Source organism: Thalassophryne amazonica, chromosome 1 (genome assembly GCF_902500255.1).
Source record: "Thalassophryne amazonica chromosome 1, fThaAma1.1, whole genome shotgun sequence".
Lineage (NCBI taxonomy): Eukaryota > Metazoa > Chordata > Actinopteri > Batrachoidiformes > Batrachoididae > Thalassophryne > Thalassophryne amazonica.
In genome coordinates this window covers 110512400-110530199 of record NC_047103.1, presented here as the reverse complement: position 1 = coordinate 110530199, position 17800 = coordinate 110512400, and the positions used below count along the sequence as shown (strand labels likewise).

The window sequence follows — 17800 nt, the reverse complement described above, 5'->3', positions numbered from 1 at the left end:
GAAGCTGGAGTTTTTTGCGCTCAAGTGGGCAATGACTGAGAACTTCACAGACTATCTGTTGGGCCATAAGTGCATTGTGTATACTGACAACAATCTGAGTCATTTGCCATCCACAAGGCTTGAGGCCACTGAGCAACATTGGGCAGCGCAGTTTTGAGGTTAACCCTCTGGGGCAGACGCAGTCATATACGACTGCTGAGATCAAGTTTTTAAAATTCTAAATAACTTTTTAATGATATGAGATACTTACTTTTTTTTTATTGATGAAAAGTTTAACTCTGTGGCCCTTCGAACCAGCCATCCACCATCGTACTCCTCATAGAAGCTGTGTGATGATGTGCTTACAAAACACCACTATAGCATATATATTCTGAGAGTACAGGTTATCCTGGAAAAAAAGAGACATAAAACTTGATTGTGGGATCCAGGGAGAGCTGTTAACAGCAATAACAAAACATTTATGCCAGGCGAGTGAACTGTCCAAAAAAATAAAAAATAAAAAATAAGAACGCTGATGCCCTCTCCCATCAGCACCCACCTGGGGTGCAGGACTTCCAGAGCCTCTGCAGCAGGTTTGCCAGGGGAAGCTGTGGTTGCAATCTTGCCCCACCGTGTTCCATCTGACCTGGCTGCACTGCAGCGGGCTGAGTCAGTTATTCAGGAGGCTTTGGTATTCTGGAAACATAAAAGGGGTCCTGATAAGGAGGCGTGGAAACAGGTGTCGCAGTCAGCCCAGGTGATGCTTCGGCAGTGGGACCGGTTGGTGGAGAGGGAGAGCATTTTGAACCATCAGGTGTTCAGCCCCAATGGAGCTAGGGCTGTGTCGCAGTTAGTGTTGCCTGTGGCTTTAAAAGCCAATGTGCTGAGTGACGTTCATCAAGGGCATGGTCATCAAGGGGTCGAAAGGACCATAGAGCTTCTACATCAGCGGTGTTACTGTCCAGGGATGTCTGCAGAAGTGGCAGATTGGTGCCAGGTGGCCAAGGAGAGTTAACCAATGGCTTATGGCTCTATGGGACACCTGTTGGTGACTCGGCCTAATGAGATACTTGCCAATGATTTTATTTTAGAGCCTAGTCATAGTGGAATAAAAGACGTTCTTGTGATGACTGACGTCTTCAGTAAGTATACATGGGCAGTCCCTACCCGTGACCAGTGAACTACTACGGTAGCTCAAGTTTTAGTTATGGAGTGGTTTTCGAGGCTTGGGGTTCCAGCCAGGATACATTCTGATCAGGGGCGGAGTTTTCAGAGTGTATTGATACAGCAGTTGTGTGGCTTTTATGGCACAGAGCAGGCCCGTATTATGCCATACCATCCATCACCAATGTGAGCATTTTAATAGAAGGCTTCGTGATCTGTTGCATACGTTGCCAATGTTTTTTTGAAGCATGATTTGGGTTCCTGTTTGCCCCAGGTTCTGTATGCTTACAACACTACTCCGCATAAGGCAACTGAGTGAGTCTCCTTTTCTGTTGACATTTGGTCAGGAGCCTGTGGGTGGTTTTGTTCATGAGTGGGTCTGGGAGCACCAGATCTGCTTGCAGATGGCTTCTGATGGAGCTCGAGATCGGCTGAAGGCTGCTGCAGAGTGCCGTAAGAAAGATCAAGATCAGCGTGTCCGTGATGTTTCCCTGTAGGAGGGCCAGTTGGTCTGGTTGAGATTTTGGGATACAGGGGCATCATAAGATCCAGGATCAGTGGTGCTCGGTGATGGACCGTGCCCTGAGGGCACCACAGGAGGAGGAGGGAACAGTTTATACAATTGCCCCTAAAGATGACTTAACGAGAGCCAACCAGGTTCATCACTCTTTGTTGAAGGCAGTGGTAGGTGTTGGTTCCCCTGATGAGGGTGTGGTTATTTCTCCGCCATCAGTGGAGCTTTGTCCGCCTCTGGCGGAGTCATCAGAGGACAGGTAGTGGTTTAATGGCAGGTGGTTGGTGTCAGGGACTGAGGAACCCGTGTCTACTCCGGTTCTGGGGGAATTGGTGACCCAACCTGCCCTTCCGGTAGAGGTCATAGAGGTTGTGAGTTTACCTGCTCCTCCGCAGTTGAGTCCACTGGCGGACCCAGTGGTGGTTGTGCCATCTTTGCCGGTGGATTCTGCTTTGGTGGAGTGTAGTACTTCTTCCCTCCTCACTATTGAAGAAGTTGCACTTTGGCGGACAACTAGCTTAACTACACTAGCACTGTGTTCTGCATCATCAAGCAGGCCGGTTGCGGCACCGTGAAGGAAGAGTACGTGCATTGTGTTCTGCGTGTCTGTTTATAAGCATCTTCTCTCCCAGGGAAAAAAAACAAAACAAAAAAAAAAACAACAACTACAACAACTACCCATAACTGTGTTCTTCACTCAGAACAGGACACCTGCACTGAGGTGTGACTCAGTGGAAAAAGACGTGACAGCGGAGCCACGACGAAGAGGCGCGATCAGAGGAACTGTGAAATACTGGTCAGTCACTATTAATTATTTCTTATGTGTCCAACCTCGTAGGTTGATCGTTAAAATTAAATTCGTTAGTTCTAAAAGCAATCATAATTATTTATAGGAAAACGTTCTAGTTTTATTTCTCAAACAAATCTTTGGGTCTGAAAACAGGTTGGTCTTATTTTTCTACTATGGTTTGAACTTTGAGAGTATTTACACATGAGAGAAAAGTGAGAAAATGTTCATGCCTGTTTGAGAAAAGTGTATAAAGTGTGTAGTGAGGGGTTTTACAGCCTTAAAACGTCTATAATAATTGTAAAAAAGTAACGCCGTCTACTTCGCGGATTTCGCCTACTGTGGGCTATTTTTAGAACGTAACTCCCGCGATAAACAAGGGACCACTGTGTGTGTGTATACATATATATACACACACACACATATATACATACACTCAACAAAAATATAAACGCAACACTTTTGGTTTTGCTCCCATTTTGTATGAGATGAACTCAAAGATCTAAAACTTTTTCCACATACACAATATCACCATTTCCCTCAAATATTGTTCACAAACCAGTCTAAATCTGTGATAGTGAGCACTTCTCCTTTGCTGAGATAATCCATCCCACCTCACAGGTGTGCCATATCAAGATGCTGATTAGACACCATGATTAGTGCACAGGTGTGCCTTAGACTGCCCACAATAAAAGGCCACTCTGAAAGGTGCAGTTTTATCACAGCACAATGCCACAGATGTCACAAGATTTGAGGGAGCGTGCAATTGGCATGCTGACAGCAGGAATGTCAACCAGAGCTGTTGCTCGTGTATTGAATGTTCATTTCTCTACCATAAGCCGTCTCCAAAGGCGTTTCAGAGAATTTGGCAGTATATCCAACCAGCCTCACAACCGCAGACCACGTGTAACCACACCAGCCCAGGACCTCCACATCCAGCATGTTCACCTCCAAGATCGTCTGAGACCAGCCACTCGGACAGCTGCTGAAACAATCGGTTTGCATAACCAAAGAATTTCTGCACAAACTGTCAGAAACCGTCTCAGGGAGCTCATCTGCATGCTCGTCGTCCTCATCGGGGTCTCGACCTGACTCCAGTTCATCGTCATAAGTGACTTGAGTGGGCAAATGCTCACATTCGCTGGCGTTTGGCACGTTAGAGAGGTGTTCTCTTCACAGATGAATCCCGGTTCACACTGTTCAGGGCAGATGGCAGACAGCGTGTGTGGCGTCGTGTGGGTGAGCGGTTTGCTGATGTCAGTGTTGTGGATCGAGTGGCCCATGGTGGCGGTGGGGTTATGGTATAGGCAGGCGTCTGTTATGGACGAAGAACACAGGTGCATTTTATTGATGGCATTTTGAATGCACAGACATACCGTGACGAGATCCTGAGGCCCATTGTTGTGCCATACATCCAAGAACATCACCTCATGTTTCAGCAGGATAATGCACGGCCCCATGTTGCAAGGATCTGTACACAATTCTTGGAAGCTGAAAATGTTCCAGTTCTTGCATGGCCGGCATACTCACCGGACATGTCACCCATTGAGCATGTTTGGGATGCTCTGGACCGGCGTATACGACAGCGTGTACCAGTTCCTGCCAATATCCAGCAACTTTGCACAGCCATTGAAGAGGAGTGGACCAACATTCCACAGGACACAATTGACAACCTGATCAACTCTATGCGAAGGAGATGTGTTGCACTGCATGAGGCAAATGGTGGTCACACCAGATACTGACTGGTATCCCCCCCAATAAAACAAAACTGCACCTTTCAGAGTGGCCTTTTATTGTGGGCAGTCTAAGGCACACCTGTGCACTAATCATGGTGTCTAATCAGCATCTTGATATGGCACACCTGTGAGGTGGGATGGATTATCTCAGCAAAGGAGAAGTGCTCACTATCACAGATTTAGACTGGTTTGTGAACAATATTTGAGGGAAATGGTGATATTGTGTATGTGGAAAAAGTTTTAGATCTTTGAGTTCATCTCATACAAAATGGGAGCAAAACCAAACGTGTTGCATTTATATTTTTGTTGAGTATATATATATATATATATATATATATATATATATATATATATATATATATACACACACACACACACACACACGCTGGCCATATAATTAGAATATCATGAAAATGTTGATTTATTTCAGTAATTCCATTCAAAAAGTGAAACATATATATTATATTCATTCATTCCACACAGACTCATATATTTCAAGTGTTTATTTCTTTTAATTTTGATGAATATAACTGACAACTAATGAAAACCCCAAATTCAGCATCTCAGAAAATTTGAATATTGTGAAAAGGTTGAATATTGAAGACACTTGGCGTCACACTCTAATCAGCTAATTAACTCCAAACACGTATGCGTATGTATAACTTTGACTGTGGACAAATTGGAGAGCACTGACATTTGCTTATGTATTTTTGGTCAAGGATGGATGCCACCAAAACCAAACACTGATAAGACAAATATCAGTGATATTAGCTAACAACAATGAACAATGAACATTGCTAATTACATTCTGGACTCAAAAAGCATTCCAGCAGGGGGCGGTAAATCATATATATATTAAAAGCATGCGTGCATGTGTGCTTTTATTTAGTGAGTTCAATGTAAGTACTGGGGTTGAGCCGGATACTCGTTTCAGATGAGTATCTGGTACAGATAAAGCATTTCTGTTGAGTACGAGCATGATGCGAGTAAAACTCATCAATATCTGTGCTCGTGCTGAAGGAAAATCCTCACTGGCGAGCTGACTGTCTTCACGCTCCAGGATTGGCCAGTCACAAACAGCGCCCGCCCCTCCCTACAGGTCTCTCTGCAGCCTCGCGCACACACAGACAGGGACTGATCTCTCTCTTGGCTTCACTACCTCACGTTGTTCTATCAGTACTCCTTAAGTTTTCTGCAGCTTGCCTCTATTTCAGTTTGTATGATATTTAAAGTTACTTGATGAACTTGTTTCATATCATACACGGTGCATTTGACAAGACAGAGGTGAAAATGACTCGTGTCACGTCGGTCACTGCCTCCAATCCGATCTTTTTTTTTTTTCCTGTTTGCTTGCTCTTCATTTTGTTGGTGATATAAAGTCAGTTAGAAAACTTTGTGTCTATTGAACACGGTGCTTTTGAGAAGAATACAGTGAACAAGGCAGTTCATAAAAATAAACTGGTCAGTCGAACAACCTCTCTCTATCCCTCACACAGTCACACACATGCACACACAGACACAAAATGTACTGATTTAAGCCCCTGCCATTTTGGTTAAACCACAGCCACTTACAGTTTAGGCCTCACCCACTACGAGTACAGATACAGATAATTTAGATGGTTGAACAGACACAGATAGTGGTGCACTCGCTTATCGCTAGTAAGTACATAATATAATTATAAATACCTTAAAAATACATGGATGACACAAGAAAGTGGAAACACTTATTTCCAATGTGGTCCATTTAAAAATCAAACGACAAAACAGAAGTAATAATAAAATAAAATAATAATACTGATAATACCAAACATCGCATGAGGCCGAAGATACATTGTATATTTACAGAGATATATTGTGTATTTGGGAGTGGTATTTGATCTTGAATTATTGATTTAAGTAATTATTTGTTTGGATTTAGTAGGGGTGCTGGGGAAAACAAAAAAAATTTGGTTCACGTCTGATTTATTAAGATTCTGAATTGATCCAAAATGTCCAAGAATAGACATGCAAATAAGACATTTTTTAAAAATATTTTCTTGTTTACCAGGCAACAACCTCTATAGTGCAGTGTCCTGGCAAGGGGTTGGGTCAGGTGCGGTTCAAACAATTGTTAGCTTCCATGGTAGCTTAGCATGGTGGATGAAAAGCTAATTCAGCTAGCACCATCTTCTCTGAAGGCAAATGTTTGGGCGCACTTTGAATTTCACGATTTGCTGGGTAAGAAGGAGCTTGGCATGACCTATGCAGTGTTCAAAATGAAAGTACTTCAGGAACACTCCAGTCTTAAAGTAAATAAATATGAAGGGTCGCTGGATACTTGATCTCTGGACATAAACAGAAATAAATAAAACTGTTGTTTTTCTCAAAAGCATTTCCTTTCAGACACTGACACAAAACTAACTCTATACCTGTGAGCTGACCTCTTGCAAACGGCTGCGCTGCAAGTCAATATCAATGTCATTCATAAAGTGCAGAGGACGTCTCATTTTGGGAGGAAAAAATGTTTTAGTCTGTTGCAGTTTGTTGTTTGTCTTACAATGTTTGGAAAGAGGTGTCATTTGATTTAAAAGGGTGATTCACTTTGAAGTTATTAATTCTGGACACACTCTAACTTGACTCAGCACAGAGCGGTGCAGAGTTTGGAGCTGTGTGAATAGAACAGAGAATGATTCTTGTGTGATTTGAGAATCATTTTGAATTGAGAATCGATTCTGATTCTCTCACCCCAGAAATCAGTACAGAATTGAATCGGTAGTTGTTGTAGGATTCACATTCCTAGACTTTAGTTATATTTCTGTTGTTGGGGCCTTAGTGTGGCCTTCAACTGTTCAGAGAGTTTGCATATCGCCCGCATTGTGAATTGCTGGTCTGCCCCAGTACGGGCCACGGTGCTGATTATTTCCCCACAAAGTAACATGATACTGATAGATGTGATGCGTAATCCTCTTTGTGTGTCATCATTATGCTTTATGAAATACTGTCCTGTGCCGAGGGCCATGCTGCCCAAATTTTACATTTCATGTTTTGTTTTTAATATCGTGATAGATTGTTTTTTTTCCCCCTCTTTCTCGCTTTGTTGATACAACCCACTGCCTCACATTGCCCACACATTCTAAAAAACAAAAGCAGTGGCTAAAATGTAAAAAAAAAAAAAACATCTAATTAAACTGTCTGCTACTTAAAACATTCCACCCAGCTTGAATGTTGTCACACCAGCGGGTATTGCTAAAACTCCTTTCACACCAAGCCTGCTTCGAGTTGCTTCATGCGGCGTCATGATGACGCAGGAAAGCTGCGTCAGGTGCGTGCAGCAGGGGGGCAGAGGGGAGGTGAGAACACAGAGGAAGATCTGCAGGAAGTCTGTACAGCCAGATGGTGCACTCTGATTTTACTTCTAGTTTATATTTGTTCTTGTGCAGGGCTGCAGGTCTGTGCTCTGATTTCTGTTATAGTTTATCTTTATTCCTTTGACCACGAGCTGCATGCTCGCGTGCATGAATGAACTGTCCGTGAGTAAATATGGAGATGTCTGGAGTTATACTTGATGTGGACATGAGCAGGATTTAATGTCCTTTTTTGTCCTTTATTTACAAATATGAGTGTGAGGGGAGAGCAAGGAACTGCCTGCAGTCAGCCATTTTTTTTTTTTTTTAATTGTTCATGTGTGCACGCGAACGAATCATCCGTGAGTGGACTGGAGATGTCCACTACCAGTAAAAAGTCAGGACATGTCCTGTCTCTGGCAATCAGTCCGTGAGCAGGATTTTTATGGACTTTATTTAAACACAGTTGTGAGAGAGCAGCAGCCACGCTGATCATTTTTTTTTTCTGTGCTCTTTGAGTGTGTAGTTTTACTGAATTGTGTAGTTTTACTGAATTGTGTACACAGTATAAAAATCCTGTGTGATTTATACTTTAGGAACAATAGAACACATGACTCCTTCTAAAAATTGTTGAGGTCTAAGGTTCTAAAAACATTCTGGACTCACACCATCCCAAGTCATTACATAAACTTTGCATATTTATCACCACCACTGAAAAATGACAGCAACTTATTTTAAAAACACTACCCAATCTAGGACCCGTGGATCCCCACAGGTAACATACTAGTTAACTTTACTAAAGACGACTGACGGCTGCAAAAAGACATTTTCGGTAGTGCGCATTATACGACAGCATACTAGGGCCATTCAAAGACAGGAAAAAAAAACATTTTTGAGTTTAAAGTTACAAATATGAGAATAAACATGCAAATTTACGAGAAATAAGCAAATTTGCGAGATTATAAACATGCAAATCAGCAAGAAAAAAGTAGCAAATTTGCCACAAAAACGCAAATTTGAGATTATAAACATGCAAATATGTGAGGTAAAAAGTAGCACATTTAACGCTAGCTACATTAATTTAGTAATTTGATAAATAGCCAAATTACCTGCATTTGCATCAACTGCAAGCAAAAGCATTATAGCATTATTTCTCTTGTCTCTCAGACATTAAATATTGAAACCGCTGTCCATATATTAATTCTTTTTGACTGTAAAAACGTACACAATGAAGCCATTGTCCCGTCTCATTTCATCACTAAAGCGCCAATAGGCTGCATTTGCATGTGCATTTATGTACCTGTAGTTTTATGTGTTCTAATCTCGCATTGTCTTTTTCTCGCAAATATACAGGTTTATAATCTCGCTAATTTGCATGTTTAAATCTCGCAAATTTGTTATTTCTCGTAAATTTGCATGTTTATTCTCGTATGTTTATGACTCTAAACTCGAAAACGTAATTTCCATTGTTTTTCCCCTGTCTTTGAATGGCCCTAATACGCCGTGGTAGTATTAAGCCTCGGTATGACGTTTCGAAAGGATGAAATGTTTGGACACCGGAACTGTCACACGCGTGTTGCATGTTGGTTGGAACAAAGTTACGGCTACATGCTAACTCACCTGGGTCTCTGTCAGGTTTTTGTCTGGTCCTATCAGGAAGGCGGTAAGGAAAGGCTCAGCCGGCCTGAGATTACTAAAAAATCCATTCACACACAACAGAACAGCAGGACACAACACAACCATGCTGATACCACGCAAACACTCCGCGTGACCTCCGCGATGTGCCGTTTGATCCGAACCCGGAAACTGCGTCAACCAATCTGACACGTCACGAGAAGACGTACAGCCTATCAGCGTTCAGTGGCGTCGACCGGAAATACGAACTACGGCCATCTTACTTCACCCAGAGGAGAGAGAGAGAGAGAGAGAGAGAGAGAGAGAGAGAGAGAGAGAGAGAGAGAGAAAAACGCATTTAGACACCAGGAAAGACAGAAAGCCACTGATCTATACATATAATATATATATATATATATATACACACACACACACACATATATATATATATATATATGCATTTTTCTTTTTTTGGATTTCAGCTTCTGGAGGAGCTCTGCCACCATACCTCCCACCTTTTTAAGCATTTTTCTTTTTTTGCCTTTCAGCTGACCACCCTAATTACAGCTCTCTTCATTCTGCCACTTTAAGCATTTTATTTTATGTAGATGTAAATTAATGATCAAAGTTTTCAGCCAGGGCTGCACAATATGGCTAAATTATCATATCTCCATATTGTCATATCAATATGATATACGATATGACTGATTTGACACAAAGTGCAGCAACAGTGAAAATGAAACATTCTTAAACAAAACAGTAATAATTAAAACCACACTTATTTTGCACTCATCAAAAATTATTGGAACACTTGGAATTTCACACATTTTAATTTGTTTATGCCATTTCAAATAACAGAAATACAAAAAAGATAAAGAATACATTTTTTTTTAAAAATTATCTTCCTCAAACTCAAATTGAAAGCAAATCTCTAAAACTTGATAATACCTGTAAATAATAATCAGTTTTATTGCCAGTTTTCTTTAGACATGTCAGGGGATGGAAACATGAACATTTCCAAGTCAATATGTCTTGGACTTTATTTACATCAATTATGAAGAAATACAAAAGTTTCTTTCACCAAAACATCAAATCTAAGCTTTCATCTCAAATGTACTTTTTGGAAAATTGTAGCTGAGGTATCGGGTCTTCTTTTTAAGAAAATCTTCCTCTACACCGAAGGTGAATTTTATATTTTTAATTAATTTAAATAAAGTTGTAGAGATTTGCTTTCAGTTTGAGTTTAAGGGGAAAAAATGTAATTGTATTTGAAATGGCATAAACAAAGTAAAATGTGTGAAATACCAAGTGCTCCAATACTTTTCGAATTTTATTTAAATTTATTTCCATTTATATTGCATCAAACCACAACAAAGTTGCCTCAAAGTGCTTTACACAAGTAAGGTCGAACCTTACCAACCCCGAGAGCAAGAACACAGGTGACGGTGGTAAGGGAAAAACTCCCTCTGATGATTTGAGGAAGAAACCTCAAGCAGACCAGCCTCAAGGGGGCGACCCTGTGCTTGGGCTATGCTACCGACAAATTTTACAAAACAATTTACAAAGACGAATATACAGGAAATTTTGCCGGTGCACAGGACAGGAGGGTAGCAGAAACAACCACCACACCCATCTCTGGATGGAGCCGCACCTTAAACAGAGAGAGAGAGAGAGAGAGAGAAAGAAAACTGAATCAGACATCAGAAAGACGTTTAAGTAATGGTTTACTCACTGCAGATTTGAAACATTTAGGAACGATCCAGAAGTTGAGAGATTAATAATTTCCAGCACAGTCAGCCCAAGAGTGGGCCACAGGTCCTTAAACAGTTTTGGAGGTATAGGATCAAATAAGAAGGTTGTGCTTTTTGTAGACATTATGACTTTTGTCTTTTGTCAGAACACCGAGTGAGATACTACCAAATTCTGTAAATCTAGGTAATACCTCAGTAATGGCACCCACCTCAATAGCAGGGTGTAGTGGTTGGCATGCTGGGATATGTTTAACCTAATGTCTTCTATTTTCTTCTCAAAGTAATCCAAGAAATCTGTAAAAGGAGAGTGAACTACAGCTGGTTGTCCCTGTATAACTGCTGCTACGGTGTCGAACAAGAACCTTGAGTTATGCTTGTTTTTGTTGATCAAATCAGAGTAATAGCTCTGCTTTGTAGCCAGTAGTGCGTGTTTATAGTCTAAGATAGCATCACGCCACACAAGATGGAATACTTTTAATTTTGAACTACGCCATTTCCGTTCTAGACATCTAGCATTATGCTTGAGGTCACGCAAGTAATCACTGAACCAAGGTGACTGTTTTGGGGGGTGTGGTTTTAATAAAGGTGGTGCAATCATGTCAAGTGTAGTTTTGAACAGAGTTTAAACTGTCCACAAGACTGTCTACTGACTGGGCATTTTCCAAACGTAAAGCTATCAGGCAGTCTAGCATCAAGTTCAGTCGCAGTTGAGGAGTTGATGCTTCGCCGCAGTGATAAATAAGGTTGTTCCACTAAACACAGAGGCAAATCTGTAAACCTAGTAAGTGAGTGATCAGACATCACCGATGCAAGAGGCATGATGTCAGTATTTGTGACAGCAACACCACATGCGAGAACCAAATCCAGGGTATTTCCACTAATGTGCTTCAAGTCCTGAATGCATTGCTGAAATCCTAATGCATCCATAATTTCCATAAATGATTTGCAGCGGAAGAATACATTTAACAGAAATACATTGCAATCGGACAGGACATTTTACCCGATGTGAGCGAAAATACGTTACAATGTTTATTACATGGAAAAACAATACAAAAACTTTGGGACTTTTTTTGTCCGGTGACTGCTAATATCTGGTTTATATGATGACGGTTTTGGTGACTTTTACTGTACATGGGACTGAACAATAAATTTACCTACCCCACAAAGCTTTGACGATGAAGTCGCTTCCATTCCACACAGCTGACTTTATTTTCCCAAATAAAGGTAAGCTGTACATCTTGAAGCCCTTGTGTCTATTTGTGCCTCCAAATGCACAACAATCCAGCATTTTCAGCAAATAAATAAATAAAAATGGCTGGATTTACATGCAGACAGATTAACAGCAAATGCTATTTTTGAACCAAGACAGCACCAGGAGTCACATGACTGGTTTTTTCAACTCCTCATGTCTGGGCATGTTGAGGGAAGCACATGTAAAGTGGGTCTATTGTTTGCATGCAACTGATAAAGCCTCGCTGCTAATTTCAGGGTGCTGGTGGCAACCAAGGCTGCTGTTGGCTGTTTGATATAAACTTTGTGCAGCTGATATAGCCTATCAGACATTCTGAACTCCACACAACCAAACAAATGAGTATGGCATGAGAAGGCATATACAACTCATTGTGCACAACCATGGAGTGCTGAAGTGAGTCTGCGTTTACACTATGAAACTGTGTGGGATAAGACCTGTCACCCATTACATTCACGCATCTCTTCCCAGCAGACAGTTCAAAATTTAAGTCATTACATCTCATGCAATCACTCATTACATAGTTATACATCATTAGATTAATTACAAGCATCACCAAAAGCATGTTAAGCCTGGGCATGTGCACATCTTTATTTATTCACATTGTATGATATAAAACTCAAAACAGCAGTCGCATTTTATTGCCATGTCTGAACACAAATTCAATCTGGCCTGTGGAGGTTCGAGTAATTTTGGGTTATAAAAGCTGCATGAAACATCATTGTGTAACCTCAAGCTTTGTCACATGTATCTTGAACATAGTTACTGTCCGATGTCAGAGTAATACAACAATCCCAGAAACCAATTCTAATCAGATGAACCAAACCAAAGAAAATATCAGCTGTGGTGTAGAAGAAACATTCTTTCCAAAGATATTTTGTCTGCAGAGGCAAACGTACAGTAATAAAGCTACATGGTGAAGTGCCTTGTGTAGTCGTATTCTATTGTAGGAATGACAGCCTGGACAAACTTCAGGAAAATCAGAAGATACCTAAAACAAACAATAAGTTAAAGAAAACATGACGACATGGAAAACATCCATAAACATCCACTAAATCTGTGAATACAGCAACATCAAAAATGCAGAATAACACATCTTTGCTTGAGCATAACCAATATTAAACTTCAAATGAAAACTGACACTTGATGTTTACCATTTGCTGAAAATTTAAAGCCAAACTAGCGAAAGGGTGCAAGTTTTAACCACAGCCTAACAATCTGCTTGTCTGTCCTGAACAGTGTTGAAGTAGCAGTGGGGGTGCTGTTTCATCAAAATACAGGCAACACAGGAACCAAATAGGATGCACTACACAATAATTAAACAGCTCTGTCAAATGATGAGCAGAATCTTGGACTTCGTGTTCAACAGTAGTGTGCATGCACATGTAGGTCTGCGGCTTTTTCTGCCCTTCATCCAAGGCACCGTATCTGGATTTATTCCCCAGGTGTTGAACTGTCTATAATTATGATGGGCTAAACGCGGAGGGCAAATTTTGTTGTATGTATCAATGTATGCACAATGAAAATAAAATCTGATGTTGTTCAGTAACCACAAGACACTGGAAAGTTATATTTCACACAAGTCAAAGATTGACTGAAATACATACAGTTGTGTTCAAAATCATTGCAGTGTGTTTAAAATTGAGTCAAGCTCAAATTCCTTAAGAGCTTTTATTGCCATACACAGAAATGCATTGGTAACAGTGCACACACTATTGCAAACCAAAAGTATGAAGAAAAATGTACAACCCCAACGCCAATGAAGTTGGGGCATTATGTGAAATGTAAATAAAAACAGAATACAATGATTTGCAAATCCTCTTCAACCTATATTCAATTGAATACGCCACAAAGACAAGATATTTAATGTTCAAGCTGATAAACCTTATTGTTTTTGTACAAATATTTGCTCATTTTGAAATGTATGCCTGCAACACATTTCAAAAGCTGGGGCAGTGGTAAGTTTACCACTGTGTTACATCACCTTTCCTTCTAACAACACTCAATAAGCATTTGGGAACTGAGGACACAAATTGCTGAAGCTCTGTAGGTGGAATTCTTTCCCATTCTTGCTTGATGTACGACTTCAGTTGTTCAACAGTCCGGGCTCTCCGTTGTCGTATTTTGCGCTTCATAATGCGCCACAGATTTTCAATGGGCGACAGGTCTGGACTGCAGACAGGCCAGTCTAGTACCCGCACTCTTTTACTACGAAGGCACGCTGTTGAAACACGTGCAGAATGTGGCTTGGCATTGTCTTGTTGAAATAAGCAGGGACGTGCCTGAAAAAGACATTACTTGGATGGCAGCATGTGTTGCTCCAAAACCTGGATGTACCTTTCAGCATTGATGGTGCCATCACAGATGTGTAAGCTGCCCATGCCATAGGCACTAACACACCCCCATACCATCACAGATGCTGGCTTTTGAACTTTGCACTGGTAACAATCTGGATGGCCTTTTTCCTCTTTTTTCCGGAGGACACGACGTCCATGATTTCCAAAAACAATTTGAGATGTGGACTCGGACCACAGCACACGTTTCCACTTTGCATCTGTCCATTTCAAATGCACTCGGGGCCCAGAGAAGGCGGCGGTGTTTCTGGATGTTGTTGATGTATGGCTTTCACTTTGCATGGTAGAGTTTCAACTTGCACTTGTAGATGTAGCGAGGAACTGTAACTGACAATGGTTTTCTGAAGTGCTCCTGAGCCCACGCGGCAATATCCTTTACACAATGATGTCGGTTCTTAATGCAGTGACGGCTGAGGAACAAAGGTCACGGGCATTCAATGTTGGTTTTCAGCCAAGCCGCTTATGTGCAGAAAGTTCTCCAGATTATCTGAATCTTCTGATTATATGTATGACGGCCTGTAGCTGATGGAATCCCTAAATTCCTTGCAATTATGCGCTGAGAAACATTGTTCTTAAACTGTTGGATTATTTTTTCCCCACACAGTTGTTCACAAAGTGCTGATCCTCACCCCATCTTTGCTTGTGAACGGCTGAGCCTTTTGGGGATGCTCTTTTTATACCCAATCACGACACTCACCTGTTTCCAATTAACCTGTTCACATGTGGAATGTTCCAAACAGGTGTTCTTTGACCATCCATCAACTTTCCCAGTCTTTTGCTGCCCCTGTCTGAGCTTTTTTGTGTTGCAGGCATCCATTTCAAAATGAGAAAATATTTGCACAATAACAAAAGTTTATCAGTTTGAACATTAAATACCTTGTCTTTGTGGTGTATTCAATTGAATATAAAATATATCATTGTATTCTGTTTTTATTTACATTTCAAACAATATCCAAACTTCACTGGAATTGGGGTTGTACTGTTTAAGGGTGATTCTTAGACTACGGGCACTTTTATGTCCCTTGATCATACTTTATGAAAAAAAGAAAAAAGGGGAAATTTCACACTTTTATAGTTATCTTTACAATGAAAGTGTTTGAAGAAATTTGTCCTAGTAGTCTATGATGACTTTTTCACCTTTTTTCAGCATCATTATATGCAAATATTGCTGTTTTGTGCTTGCCCCACACCCAGACTTATGATCTTCAATGATAAAAATGAATAGTAAACAAACGTTTTTTTCTAATGTTTTAATATATCTCTGAATAAAATATCAGTAAAATAATCAAAACATAATTGGGGTATTCAATGTCATACAACTGTTGTGATTTTTTTTTAAACAAAATGTAGTTGTCCCACACTATTGCCGTAATTTCCACCACAACAATAATGTCCCTTTAAAAAGTTTGTATGAAAGATTTTGTGGGTAGTTTCTATGGAGATAAACAGTAACATCAGAGCACACGTATATAGCGCCAAATCACAACAAACAGTTGCCCCAAGGCACTTTATATTGTAAGGCAATGGTGTGGTGGAAATTACATTTACAAGGCCAATAGTGCCCGTAGTTAAAGAATCACCCATAAACTGAAAAATCTTTCCTGTGAACTAGTGAGCTAATATTTAGTTGTTTAATCACTGTTTTTGAGCGCTGCTTCACATCTGTATTGCTTGGAGTTGACCAACTTCTGGCACCTGTTAACAGGTATTCTCGCTCAGGACAATTTGACTACATTCCACGATTCCACTGCAATTCTTGGTTATTCTTCAGAAACAGTATTTTTGATGTCATCTCAATTTTTCTATTGGATTAAGATCCTGGGATTGGGCTGGCAACTCCATAATGTTAATCTTGTTGGTCTGGAATCAAGCTACTGCACAGTTGTTGGTGTGTTTGGGGTCATCTTGTTGAAACACCTATTTCAAGGGCATTTCTTCTTCAGCATAAGGGAATGTGACCTCTATGTAAGTAAGTCCCTTCGGCTGCTCCCTTGTTTGCACTCAGGGTCGCCACAGCAAATCCAAGGTGGATCTGCATGTTGAACTGGCACAAGTTTTATGCTGGATGCCCTTCCTGACGCAACTCTACATTACATGGAGAAATGTGGCAGGGGTGGGATTTGAACACGGAACCTTCTGAACTGAAACCAAGTGCATTAACCACTTGGCCACCACCCCTGCTAATGTGACCTCTAAGTATTTTGATGTTTTCAAACTGATCCATGATCCCTGGTATGGGATAAATAGACTTGATAGCATTGCACGAGAAACATCTCCATATCATGAAGGTTGTTCTACCATGCTTCACTGTCTTCATAGTGTACTTGAATTCAGTTTTTGGGGGGTCGTCTGATAAACTCTCTGCAGCCCCGAGGCCCCCCAAAAAACAAACAGTCGTTCTTTCATCAGTCCCCAAAATGTCGAACCATTTCTCTTTAAGTCAGTCAATGGGTTTGTCAAACTGTAATCTCTTAAGCATGTATTTCCACAATGGGACTTCATCAGGGCTTTGCACCCATAGCCTGGCTTCACATACAGTAGTATTCAGAATAATAGTAGTGCTATGTGACTAAAAAGATTAATCCAGGTTTTGAGTATATTTCTTATTGTTACATGGCAAACAAGGTACCAGTAGATTCAGTAGATTCTCACAAATCCAACAAGACCAAGCATTCATGATATGCACACTCTTAAGGCTATGAAATTGGGCTATTAGTAAAAAAAAAATCTCCAATGCTTTAAAATGGACAAAAAAAAAAAAAAACAGACACGTGGAAGAAAACGGAAAACAACCATCAAAATGGATAGAAGAATAACCAGAATGGCAAAGGCTCACACACTGACCAGCTCCAGGATGATCAAAGACAGTCTGGAGTTACCTGTATGTGCTGTGACAGTTAGAAGACACCTGTGTGAAGCTAATTTATTTACAAGAATCCCCCGCAAAGTCCCTCTGTTAAATAAAAGATGTGCAGAAGAGGTTACAATTTGCCAAAGAACACATCAACTGGCCTAAAGAGAAATGGAGGAATATTTTGTGAACTGATGAAAGTAAAATTGTTCTTTTTGGGTCCAAGGGCCACAGACAGTTTGTGACATGACCCCCAAACTCTGAATTCAAGCCACAGTTCACAGTGAAGCATGGTGGTGCAAGCATCATGATATGGGCATGTTTCTCCTACTATGGTGTTGAGCCTATATATCGCATACCAGGTATCTTCAAGTATTTTGACATATCCAAACTGATTTTGGATATGTCAAAATACTTGAAGAGGTCATGTTGCACCCAGGGGGAGAAGCTTGGCTCCATCACGCTGTTTTTAGAGACT

General features: G+C 40.6%; 2 protein-coding genes across 4 annotated transcripts in view; both read right to left on the bottom strand.

The window, feature by feature from the left end:
- slc19a2 (solute carrier family 19 member 2) overlaps nucleotides 1-9301 on the bottom strand; it is a 106710-nt gene extending 97409 nt beyond the window's left edge. For all 3 annotated transcript variants that reach the window (XR_004561448.1, XM_034173387.1, XM_034173400.1), the window contains exon 1: nucleotides 9124-9301. Coding sequence is in view for 2 of the 3 variants with exons in the window: in XM_034173387.1 (XP_034029278.1) it covers nucleotides 9124-9246 (123 nt within the window). In the remaining variant the exon portion in view is untranslated. The remainder of the gene's footprint in view (nucleotides 1-9123) is intronic.
- Nucleotides 9302-12698: 3397 nt separating this feature from the next.
- The window catches only part of atg3 (autophagy related 3), a 77504-nt gene continuing 72402 nt past the window's right edge, over nucleotides 12699-17800 (bottom strand). The window contains exon 12 of the mRNA XM_034173409.1: nucleotides 12699-13108. Within this exon, the coding sequence (XP_034029300.1) occupies nucleotides 13027-13108 (82 nt within the window). The 3' untranslated portion in view covers nucleotides 12699-13026. The remainder of the gene's footprint in view (nucleotides 13109-17800) is intronic.